The sequence below is a fragment of the Herpailurus yagouaroundi genome, unplaced genomic scaffold, assembly GCF_014898765.1.
Source record: "Herpailurus yagouaroundi ecotype Mexico unplaced genomic scaffold, PumYag 141, whole genome shotgun sequence".
NCBI lineage: Eukaryota > Metazoa > Chordata > Mammalia > Carnivora > Felidae > Herpailurus > Herpailurus yagouaroundi.
Genome location: NW_024412396.1, coordinates 45480485 through 45493035, shown reverse-complemented (window position 1 = coordinate 45493035; position 12551 = coordinate 45480485). Strand labels below are relative to the sequence as shown.

Here is a 12551-nt window from a genome sequence, read left to right as displayed (position 1 = left end):
GTGAAAAGAAATTCTTCATGTGGCTTTGAAAGGTGGAGAGGAAACTGAAGTCCTCACAGCTGACACACTGCTCTGTTGTCCCCATGTTGGCCACACTTGTGCAACTTTCCCCTTTGAATTAGACAGAGTCTCTGTTAAGTGATCAGCGGCAGGAATCTATCCAACCTAATGGGCATTTAAAGAAATCTGTTACAAGAGCAAAATCTGTTCTAGGTGGTCAGGTCTCTGCTTTTCTAAAACCAAAGAAATATATCTGTGGCTAACGCTGAACTTTTCTTAAAACAGACAAAAAATGTATTCTTGGGAGGCTGCCTCTTCTTCCAGAGTGTTATGTTATGGATAACAGCAGAATAGCTGTGGCTGGCCGGCACGGATTTAAACCCTTAGAGTGGCTCAGTGAATCTCACGGCAGCCTTGTGAGACTGGCCGTGTTGTTTGCACTTTACAGATGAGGAATCTGAGGAACAAGCCTTCGAAATCAAGTGTGCCTGACTCCAAAGCTTTTGCTTTTAGTGGGTTGGCCTCGTGGTCTCCCGGTCTGTATTCCATTGGTGCATCTGCTTTGTTGGTGTCCCTCCGTCCCAGAAAGAGTGCGGGCAGCTCAGAAAGGTCTCATGAGCCCTGTCGGTGAGACTGCCTTGTGGCTTCTGTCTTCTTCCCCTGTTCAGCTACGGGGTGCTGCTTTGGGAGCTCCTGACTGGCGAGGTGCCCTTCCGAGGAATCGATGGCTTAGCCGTAGCCTATGGAGTGGCCATGAACAAGCTCGCTCTTCCCATTCCTTCTACGTGCCCAGAACCTTTTGCCAAACTCATGGAAGGTAAGTGACCCCTGGCTGGAACAAAACTGGAGAAAGTTTACCTTTCGGCAGCCCTTGGGTACGTTGCAGACAATCCTGCTGGGTCGGTTACTGAAAGAGGAGGTGAAGCATTGGTCACTCACAGAGGAATCCTGTGGGTGGTTGGAAGACCTGCTTGAAGATATGTCAACACCCTGCCTCGCTGATGTCACAGATGTCCCTTCTGTCCATCTACAGTGACTGTAGAGCTTGGCTCAGTAACTAAAGCCTGCTATCCAGGGCTTTAGCATTTTATTACTTAATAAAAAATGAGCGTATTACACATCTAGAAGCAAAGAACATCAGAGAAGAAAGGAACTCTAGAAGTCATCTGGTCAGACCCTAAGTGAGAAACCCAAAGCTGAGAGAGGCGAGGTGCACTCCATTAGCTAGTGTCTGAGCTGAGAGTAGGTAGAGTTCACTTTTCCTGCTGCCCAGCCTGGTGCCTTTTATCCTTGCCTTATCATCATCCCTTAGAGGTGGGCAAGGCTGGCTCATTTATTTGTGGAAGATTGAGGCCCCAAGTCTCGTTACCCACTGTCAAGACTGGAATCGTGTAGGAACATGAGAAGTCATGGCTGTTGAACGTCACGCAGGCAGTCTCTGGACTTGCTTTTCTTATGCTAACTCAACAGAGTCAGATGGGGGCGGCCGCATTATATTTCCCCATTCAGTCTTTATAATATTGAGGGTGGGCAGCTTGTTTTATTTCCCTAGCCCTATTTGTGGTTACCTACCCAGTGTTTCAGTTTCTGGAGGGAAAACTACTTCTGGTAAGTGAGGTCCTGTAATATTCTAAGTCTTAACGCTTGTCTCTGTCCATTCATGCTTTCTGTCCGCTCACGTGTTCCGTGCAGACTGCTGGAATCCCGACCCTCACTCACGACCATCTTTCACAAATATCCTGGACCAGCTAACTACCATAGAGGAGTCTGGTTTCTTTGAAATGCCCAAGGACTCCTTCCACTGCCTGCAGGATGACTGGAAACATGAGATTCAGGAGATGTTTGACCAACTCAGGGCCAAAGAAAAGGTAAATAAAACAAGAAAAAGCCATGCATTGAATCAGTGGACCTTCCCCACTGGGGCCTCTGGACAAATTCCGACACAACCACCTTCCTGCTTGGTCTGTGGTAACAGAGCAGCTTTTTTCTTCCCGGCTTTACATGGAGAGAGTTCTCCAGGCCTTAGGTATGCCCTGAAATAGTATAGACGTTTTCTTTCTTTCCGGGATATGGCAGGAACAAGTAGGGGAGTCATGATCCAAAGCTCTTCTTACAGAGTATCTATTTCATTGTCCAAACCAGAGGAAGAGCACCACTGGGTAAGTACCAGCAGAAAGTATGAGAAAGCTCTAGAAATGTTTCTTGGTTCTGTAGTGGACTTCTGGGGGTGAGGGGTTAACTTGTTACAGGGATACTTCAACACTGAGCACAGGTATCAGAATCAGAAATAGCGATGGGCTAAAAATACTATGGTTCTGAAACTGTTTGGTATTCTGCGTGTTTTTATGAAAAGGGCTCAAGCCCAAACTGACTGAGGAGTTCAGATATTCTTAGCTTACTAAAAATCTACCTTTTTGTTTTGGTGTCCATTCCCTATGTGGCTCCTCTCTTTGCCCTTCATGCCTGGTGGGCAGCCAGTATCCACAGAGGTGAAGCTTAACACCAGCACCTATGTTGCTTCTACTACAGGGGCCAGGCTGGACCTAAGGGCTATAGCTGTGGGCATAAGCGGCGTCCATGTGTCTCTTGGTTAATTTCTGTTTTCCCTTCTCATTCCCCATTATGGGCATTTGGGAAGCAATTTAATATAATAACAGTAGCTAAAATTGTGTATGTCTTTCAAGTTCTTTCACTTGAAATGTCTGATGATAAAAGAACCTTGTATCATTTTTATCTTGGGGGTGGGGGGGTTATGGCCCTTGCCCCCAGCATGTAGGGCAGGTATTACCTTTTTCATCTCAAGGCTGAGGGTCAGTGACTTGTCTAAAGTCACACAGCCAGTATAGTGAGAGGCAGAATCTTGAACCTGGATCTTCTGATTCCAAAACCTTTTTCTCTCCAATATCATTGTTGTTTCCCTAAACAAATGACTTAAAAATCATTTCTGGAGCTGATGTGAAGAAATTAAACTCTTTTTTTTTTTTTTTTTTTTTTAATGCCATATAGCAGTCCTAAACCTGGTAGTATTTGGCAAGTCAGTGAGCATTCTGCAGGGGAATGGAGTGAGTCTATGACATCTTTTGTGACCTGGGGGGTGGGGGGAATCCGACACTGACCTTGGAGCAGAGTAATTAATCGAGTTTGTTCCTGTTACTAATGCTATTCCAACTAGAAGAAACCTAGAGTTGCTGGTTCTTTTTAGACTGTTGAATCATTTGACTCTTGGTTTTCTTTCTTTTGATTGATGAAATTATAAGGGTACTAGCCACTAAGAAGAATGAAACTTGGATTTTGTCAGTAAATAGTTACTAGGAAAAGCCAAACCCATTCTCATAACAGCTAACATTCGTAGAGCATGTTCCCTGTGCCATGCTCTAAGTAATTAATATGAATTCTTATGTAATCTTACACAATAAGATAATAATTGTCTTACGTACCATGTGCTGTCAGTGCTGTTAACTCCATATTGCATATGATGCCCATGGTAATTCACTCCAGGCCACTATTCAGCCAGTTTGTTCCAGAGTCCTTGCTCTTTTTTCTTTTTCAAGTTTATTTTGAGAGAGAAAGAGAGCATGTCCACAAGTGGGGAAGGGGCAGAGAGAGAGGGGGAGACAGAATCCCAAGTAGGCTCCGCACTGTCAGTGCAGAGCCCGACGCGGGGCTCCAACTTAAGAACCGTGAGAACATAACCGGAGCCCAAGTCAAGAGTCAGATGCTTAACCGACTGAGCCACTCAGGTGCCCCCAGAGCCCTTGCTATGATGCCTGTCCATTATAAGGCTTGTAGTTGGACAAGTGAGGGCGAGATGGATAATGAGCTTTCTCTCTGGAGAGATTCCTACTAAATCATTGTATGCAGATAATGTGATTTGCATACTAGAAGACTGATCCCCAAATAGGCGTTTCCCAAGCAGGAGACTCACGTTTGAGTCTTCCAGATATATGGTGCCATTGGCAAGTACTCCACAAATGTCCTGGTTTCCCATATGATTCAGCTCATTCTCAGCGTGTCTCAACTTGACAGCTTCCACATATAGTGACAATGGATTTGTCTCTGGACTGGGGTCTGACTTCCCACAAAAGAGGGGGCTACAACACAAACCATCCCCTAGACAAGAGCGCACAGGAGAAGATGACTTAGGAAAGCTGAAATCAGCTTGAAATTTTTAACTTTCCCATCTAGCAGCAAAATCAACCAACCAGGAATGACTTTTCTCAATCTTCTGTGTGTGTGTGTTCTCCTAATGATGAAAACAAAGTACCAGGATAAGGAGAGCCAAGGTTTTGGGGGGAGCATACGACAGTTGCTTATTTCATTAGAGAAGAAGTCCAAAAGTTCAGGCTCATCTCTCAGACACTTTGGATGAATCTGGGTTCCCGTAAAGGCGTGTATTTATAAAATCGAATTCTGTCTCCCCCTCCTGTCTCATTCACGCGTTGACACTGAGCACCTATCATGTACAAGACAGTTTTCAAGGTGCTAATCCTTTTCTCACTTCTGCCTTTTCTATAACATTTATTATCAATTTTGGTACTCTCTTGAGAGTAGAGGGCAAGTTGAGTGAAAGTTCCTAAATGTCAGAATATTTTATTCCCCTCAGGTCTCTGTTCTCTCTTTGTTCTCTACCCACTGCTCAGCTTTGCCAATATGTGTTCACAAACTTTTTTCCTAGCTCTAGGCTCCCTTTCTACAGTCCAGAATGACTTCTTTTTTTTTTTTTTTCAACGTTTATTTATTTTTGGGACAGAGAGAGACAGAGCATGAACGGGCGAGGGGCAGAGAGAGAGGGAGACACAGAATCGGAAACAGGCTCCAGGCTCTGAGCCATCAGCCCAGAGCCTGACGCGGGGCTCGAACTCACGGACCGCGAGATCGTGACCTGGCTGAAGTCGGACGCTTAACCGACTGCGCCACCCAGGCGCCCCCAGAATGACTTCTTATAGTGGAGCATTCCATGGAGAAATTGTAGCTTTCGACCACAGAAGTGTTGCTCTGACTACTTTATTGAAGAAATGCCCATTTTTTTTTTTTAGGTTTGACTACATCATGCCCCCTCACTTCAGTCTTACGCCCTGGGTAACCAGTGCTAACAGTTTAGATGCCAGATTTGACAATTGTATGTACATGTTCTGTTCTCATTCCTGTTTCCTCTCCTAATACCTAATACCACCTCCCCTTCCCCCCCACCCCCCATCTCAGGAACTTCATAAATTCATGCAGAAGGAAAAAGGGGAAACAGGCAAGAGGCTTGCCCATCTACTAGAGCAAGCGCCCAGAAGACTTTGGGAAATGTTTTCTCTTCTCTTTGCTGTGCTGTCGTGGTCCTTCCACAGCAAATGGTTGTCCTTTGAGATAAGAGGAGAGTTCAAACCACATGCCTCAGTAGAGTCACTCACCAACTGAACAGAGGTTTAGAAGACTCCCTTTTTTGAACAATCACTCTGGAAATATATTTTTATTTGAGTGTTAGGTGATGCCTGGAGGGTGATTCATTTCTAGGGGGGGCACATTTTAAGCTAGATCACATTTAGTTGGCTCCAGTTTAAGAAACGTCCCTTATATAATGGGGAAAAAAATTAAAATAGAACCAAGTCTGTGAATTTTTTTTAATGTTTTTATTTATTTTTGAGACAGAGAGAGAGAGAGAGAGCATGAGCAGGGGAGGGAGGGGCAGAGAGAGAGGGAGACACAGAATCTGAAGCAGGCTCCAAGCTGTCAGCACAGAGCCTGATGCGGGGCTCGAACTCACGGACTGTGAGATCATGACCTGAGCCGAAGTCGGATGCTTAACCGACAGAGCCACCCAGGCGCTCCCCAAGTCTGTAAAATTTAAGGACAGGATTATATTTTCTACCCAACCCCCCCCCCCATTTTTTTCCAATCACAGGCAATTTTTATCAGTAATCAGGGAGCACCTGGGAACTACCAGCCCCTGTCTCCAGGGCTGCGGTAGCCGTGTCCTCAGTGTGGCCGTGCCCAGCCTTCCTGTCCCCAGCGTCTGGTGTGGTCAGGTGTCCATTTACCAGCTACCTGTGAGGCCTGCATCTCCTCCTGGGACCGGGGGTATGGGCATCACAGGAGCGCTGTCCAGGTTTCCGGGAAGCACTGGCCCTCGGGGGCCCTCGGCCTCCACCCCTGCACTGAACGCCCCGTCTTCTCCCCGCTGCGTCTGCCGCTGTAGGAGCTCCGCACCTGGGAGGAGGAGCTGACGCGGGCCGCGCTCCAGCAGAAGACGCAGGAGGAGCTGCTGCGGCGCCGCGAGCAGGAGCTGGCCGAGCGGGAGATCGACATCCTAGAGCGGGAGCTCAACATCATCATCCACCAGCTGTGCCAGGAGAAGCCCCGGGTGAAGAAACGCAAGGGCAAGTTCAGGAAGAGCCGGCTGAAGCTCAAGGATGGGAACCGCATCAGCCTTCCTTCCGGTCAGCGGCGGGGCTGGGGGCGGCTGGGGGGGTAGGGAGCAGGGCAGCCTGCTGCAGGGGCCCCGGGGGGGGGGGGGCGGCCGGGGACGGGGCTCTGGGGCTCAGAACGGAGCAGGTTGGACGTGGCCCGTTCCGCTCACCGGAAAGACTGGCCTGCGGAGAAGCTACCCGGCTCCGGGGGAGTTTTTGAGGGTGACTGAACACAGGGTGTGAAGGAAGACCGACTGGTGGCTGGTGGACCTGACAGGCGGGCACGGTCCAGACTGACAGTCGCGTGGTGGCTCACATAGACACGTCTCACATGAGGCAAGCCCGGTGAGGAGGCCCAGAGCTGCAGGGGCAGATTCCAGGGCATGCGTATGCCAGAGACGAGAGAGCAGAATAACTTATCTCTGGCTTTCTTTAAATAATTAGTTGTGTGCGAGCAGTGGAGATCGGGATTACTGTGTAAGAATTTGATTTATGCACAACCTTTCAGAAGCACATTGGGTGAATAAAGGCACATCTGGAGTACGTCCAGGCTTGGGGAAATGCAAAGGAAAAGGAATCTGTGAAGTAGAATCTTTGTGGGGTGTAGTGTACCCGTGGAGGGAGGTGAGTGTGTGTTTATGTAGATGAAAAAAACTTCGTTGTAGTCTAAGTTTATCAGGTCTGGGAAGCAAACCTATAGAAGTGTAAGGAACCAAGGGAAAAGGGCGGAATAGGAACAATAGCCGATGATTGCAAGCACTGGTGGCTTCAGTACAGACAAGGGAATCCATTCAGTGAAATTCCGTGACTTTGTTTGTGGGACATGTTTACTGGTGTCCCTGTTGCACATTTTTTCTGGCCAGGCAACAGGGAGTCTTTGAGTCCCTCTCGAACGTGTTGCGTGTGGTGCCACGCTGCTGCCGTGTGCTGGGAAAGGCTCATAGGAAAACAGTAGCTCCCACCTTCTGGGACACTGCATCTAGTGGGGAGACCTAGGTGTGAACACTCAGCTGTTCACGCTTCTCGATACATGAGGACACTGGAACTTAGAAATCCAGAGCTGCGAGTTTTACGTTCTTCATGCTCTGCCGTAACTGCCTCTGGAAGACGTCACAGTCTGGACCATTAGCCCCATTGCCCTTACTTTCCTAGGCTCCCACCAAGGATTAGTCCTAATTACTCTGCCCTGCCTGCACTCAATGAGAAACATCAGTCTCCCTGCTTTGGTCCCTAAGAAAAGGGGACATGTACTAATAGATTGTAAGAAGCAGAATTGTTTTTATTTATTTTGAGAGAGAATTTTGAGAGAATTGTTTTTATTTATTTTGAGCTGAAATCAAGAGTGGGACACTTAATCGACTGAGCCACCCGGGCACCCCAAGAAAAAGAATTTTAAGTTAGATTTCCTAGAATACGCAACAAGTCTCATGTCTTAAACAACTATTGTAAATCTGTATATATAAGATTCGCTTAGACAGTGAATTTTCCTTCTCCTCGTATGTTGGTCCTGCTGCCCTGCCTTCTTTGGGGAGAAAGAGAACATTTCCTAGGTGAACAAGTTGCTTCTTGGGAAACTGGGGCCTGTCCCTCAAGCCCAGGACATGTCACTTTTCTCATAGGAACTAGATTATGGGAAAATGCGTCTAGCGGGGATGCATTCACTTTTCTCATAGGAACTAGAGTATGGGAAAATGCTAATGCACACACATGTCTGTGTTTCCCCAAGCAGATTTCCAGCACAAGTTCACGGTTCAGGCCTCCCCCACCATGGATAAAAGGAAGAGTCTCACCAACAGCCGCTCCAGTCCTCCTGCGAGCCCCACCATCATTCCTCGCCTTCGAGCCATCCAGTGTGAGACTGTTTCCCAAATTAGCTGGGGCCAGAACACACCGGGGGCACCTGTCCCCTGCTCTGTCCAGCCACCGACTGGCCCAGGCTTGCTCCATCCATAACTTCTGCCACCTCTCCTCGACAATGTGTATATACATGCACATATGTACGCAAACCCGTAGCCCTCCTTCTTGTCTCTCTCCATTAGCTTTACTACTGCCTCCTCTACCTTTTACTCTCAGATCCCAGCAAAGGGGGTTGTGGGTATCGACGGGATCCTTAGTGAACTACAAAGCAATTTGGAAACTGGTGTGTGATATAGATACCCTGGTACTTGGCCTGGGTTGCTTGGTACCCTGGCCTACGGACCTTGTGCACTCTCCGCCATGTTTGGGGCATCACTGTTTTTCTTTTGTTCATGCTTCCCAGGGAAGGGTGTTTTCAAAGTGTAGTTCCTAAGAAAACTCGCCAAAGACTTTGTGATAGGCCAAATTGGGACCGATTTTATTTTCACCACTGTGTTTACTGAAAAGAATTTATACACACACACGTGTGTGTGTGTGTGTACGTGAACAAAGTAGTTCCCCTAACTTAAAGATAGAGATTTCATTTTTTTAAAAGCCCTAGATTTCTGGCTATCCTTGAAAAATCGGTTCGTATCAGTGGATTCCCTTTCTCACGTGGCCGCAGTTGGCTAGAACCAATGGCAGTTTCCTTATGCACCGTATTTTGCCTCAGTCCCCTCAGCTCCCTATTTTTTGGTGTCTGGAATCATTCACTCATGTATGATGTAAGCCTCTGAAGCATTTGGGTTTCAGCCCTTGTTAATAAGGTAGCAATGTCAGAAGAATGTTCCTCCTCTCTTATCTAGTATATTTCTCTAGGCCTGTTCCCTCCCCTTCTCCTACTCCTGACTTCCTTCTCCGTAGTCTTGAGTTCCTCATTATCTTCCTTTCTTACCTACAATTCCTTTCTGCACTTCCAAGTCTTCCTCCCCCCCCCTTATATTTTTTCTCTCCTTCCTAACTCCTCACCCACTGCCCCTCCCCGTCCAGTCCCACCCAACAAAACCAAGTTCTTTAAGTCAGATCTGTTTGGAACTCTGCCGTCTGGCTGGCCTGAGCTCCAGCTTTGCACTGGACTTACGAGAATCTGGGCAGTTTTTCCATGTTTGGTACTTTGCGAGTGCTCAGTGATTTTTGGCTGAGGACTTGAAGGCTCCACTTGGGCACAGAGTTTTTGAGGAGGTGTGACTTCTTCCCTGTAACTCCGTGCGTGTGTGTCCACGTGCGCATGTGTCTGTGTCTGTCTGGTGAGGTAGAGGCTAGTTTTGGGGGGGGGTGGCTGTCTATCTTTCTTTCCAGATCCCATCCAACTTTTGTTATTCACAGTGACACCAGGTGAAAGCAGCAAAACCTGGGGCCGGAACTCAGTCGTCCCCAAAGAAGAAGGGGAGGAGGAGGAGAAGAGGGCCCCCAAGAAGAAAGGACGGACGTGGGGGCCAAGTACACTTGGTCAGAAGGAGCTTGCCTCGGGAGACGAAGGGTAAGAGCCAGAATGTAAGAGGTTCTTTCCACTTAAAGATGGGTATACCCTTTTAAAACTATGATATGAAACACCTTCTCCTCTGTTGTGTTTCATTGCTTTCTGAGAAATTACAAGCTTCAGTTTTCCAACGTCCTCATTTCCTGAACCTCCTAGGACAGGGCTCAGCATACGTTTTCTGTAAAGGGTCAGATAATAAATATTTTAGGCTTTGTGGGTCACATCCTCTCTTTTGCAATTACTCACCTCCTGTGTTGTAGTGCAAAGGCAGCCATAGACGATGGGCACTTTGTAAATGAATGAGCGTGGCTATGTTGATTCAGTAAAACTTTACGAAGGTAGGTGGTGGACAGGATTTAGCCCCCTCGTTGTAGTTTGCCGACACCTATAGGGGTCTGACTCAGAGTTGCAGGTACATTAAGCATGAACCAAATGTGATGAGTTCAGCCAGGTGTCCTACTTGTACCCGGCTCTTCCCTTAAAACATCCGCTCAGAGCCAAGAGAAGGAAGAGCAAGGCTTACAGGCCTCTCTTGACTTGGAGGCTTATCCCGAAGCAAGGGCAGGTGGAATGACCCAGCCCTGGTAGCGAGTACACTCAGATGTGACCCCAGGGCCAACCGGAGCTTCTCTTAAGCCCCACCTCGTTGCTACACGGACAGGTGTGAGCGCGTCCTCTGAGCGAAGCAGGGGACCCGGCTTCGTGCCCTGGATGTGCTTGTGTTCTTACAAGTTAAATTCTCTCAAGTCCCGGTTCTTCGTAGACCAGGTGCTCACCGTGTAGTGGTGGCGAACATAACCCCTGACCCCAGGCTGCCTGGGCGTGAATCCTGGCTCCGCCATGCCTCACCGTGTGGCCTCGTGTTTCCTCATCTGTAAATCGGCAGTTATACCAGTACCCATCTCCTGGGGTTGATGTGAGGATTAAATAAGTCCATTTTGGGAAGTGCATACAAGATTAGTGGGCTCATAGGAAGCATTTGTAATACCTGCTGGGATGGTTCTTCCCTGCTCCTGGTGCATTTTCTATTTCGTACTTTCTTCTTGGTGTTAGAGGCTAGAATCCTGTTTTTTGACTTTTCTGAGCCTGTGAGAATAGGCAGTGATCCCCTTCGCCCTTTTCAGAGACTTTCCTGAACTTGTGCCCGAACCTGTAAGTGGCCTTGGTATTCCTTCGAATACTAAGAAGATTTCATGTCCAAAATCTGTTCTCTCGTGTCAGATCTGAGCTGAGAACGAAAATAGCAATTTGATTCAAAAAGGATTGACTCCAAAGCCAGGCTTTAGAAATCACAAATACCTTGGAATAGAAAATTTAGGCACATCGGGTGAACGGCCTGAGCTCTGTGAGGGCTCGATGATGGTCCTCTAGGAATGGTGAATTGCTCTGCTGTGCTAGGTCCTGTAGAGGCAGGATCTCCCTCAGTTTGGATTCCTTCGAGCCCTGGGGTAGAGTAGGGTTAGGATGGGTCTGAAAGTCAGTCACGCTGAATCCCTGGATGTTTCTGACATTTCAGTAGCTTCTCTGGTTCTGCTTCATTTATAGATGTTTTTCGTCTTGTTTAGTAAATTAACTTTGGTTCATGTTTCAAAATATTAACTTTGAATTTTCTTCCTCCTTGCATAGATTTGTCCTCAAAACTATTGAAGCAGTTCATAGAGGTGGGGGAGGGGAGGGGCAGAGAGAAGGAGAGACAGAATCCCAAGCAGGCTCTGCACTATCAGCATAGAGCCCATTGTGGGACTCGAACTCAAAAACTGTGAGATCATGACCTGAGCCAAAATCAAGAGTCGGACACTTAACTGACTGAGCCACCCAGGCGCCCCAAAATATGACTTGAATTTTTTATGATTCTCAATTCCTGTTGAAGAAATAAAGTATATTCTGTTCATTCTCGAGTAAAGGCTTCTTTAACGTCAGAAATTTTGGGAGCCTCTGTGTGATAATATTTCTAATTTTGGCCCCTATCAACGGAAGAAAATAATCCCTAACAACAAAAAGCTGTATTGAATTCAGTAATATTAAGTGAATATACATCCTTTAAAAAACGAGTACAGGGGCGCCTGGGTGGCTCAGTCGGTTAAGCGTCCGACTTCAGCTCAGGTCACGATCTCACGGTCCGTGAGTTCGAGCCCCGCGTCCGGCTCTGGGCTGATGGCTCAGAGCCTGGAGCCTGCTTCCGATTCTGTGTCTCCCTCTCTCTCTGACCCTCCCCCGTTCATGCTCTGTCTCTGTCTCAAAAATAAATGAACGTTAACAAAAAAATTAAAAAAAAAAAAAAAACGAGTACATATCTATAGGAAACACATGCACTTGCTTGTAGATAGCTTGGGTATCTGTGGGTTCACGCGACCTCTGCAGTTATGCTGTGGCTGCTCAAGGACCTTTGTCCCACAGATTGGGAGGTCCTGGGTCTCCTTGTTAGGATCCCTTCATCGCGTGGGCTTTGCTTACCGGGCCAGAGGAGGGCAGCTACCAATGTAGCTAGAGTCAAGCCTTGAGGGCTCCCATGTGGGAGATACTGAATTGGATGTACCCACTGTCGCCTACTACTGATTTTCTTTATTCATTGAAGATCCCCTCAGAGACGTGAGAAAGCTAATGGTTTAAGTACCCCATCAGAGTCTCCACATTTCCACCTGGGGTGAGTCTAATCTTCACCCTTTCATCAAATGCGTTCGTAATAGTCCCCTTCCATTTCCTTGTCCTCACAGCACATCCGGTAGAATCAAACCTCATTATTGCCAAGGCTATGCTGATTTTTTTCCTTTAAAGCCGTA

The 12551-nt window shown here is 47.4% G+C and overlaps 1 protein-coding gene across 2 annotated transcripts in view; it reads left to right on the top strand.

Annotated features, from left to right (window-relative positions):
* MAP3K9 (mitogen-activated protein kinase kinase kinase 9) overlaps positions 1–12551 on the top strand; it is a 76073-nt gene that overhangs the window by 57546 nt on the left and 5976 nt on the right. The window contains exons 4-9 of one of the 2 annotated variants that reach the window (XM_040477559.1): positions 669–817; positions 1693–1868; positions 6185–6425; positions 8125–8247; positions 9618–9771; positions 12347–12415. In XM_040477559.1, coding sequence (XP_040333493.1) covers positions 669–817; positions 1693–1868; positions 6185–6425; positions 8125–8247; positions 9618–9771; positions 12347–12415 — 912 coding nt within the window. The remainder of the gene's footprint in view (positions 1–668; positions 818–1692; positions 1869–6184; positions 6426–8124; positions 8248–9617; positions 9772–12346; positions 12416–12551) is intronic. The other variant, XM_040477560.1, reaches the window with a different exon arrangement.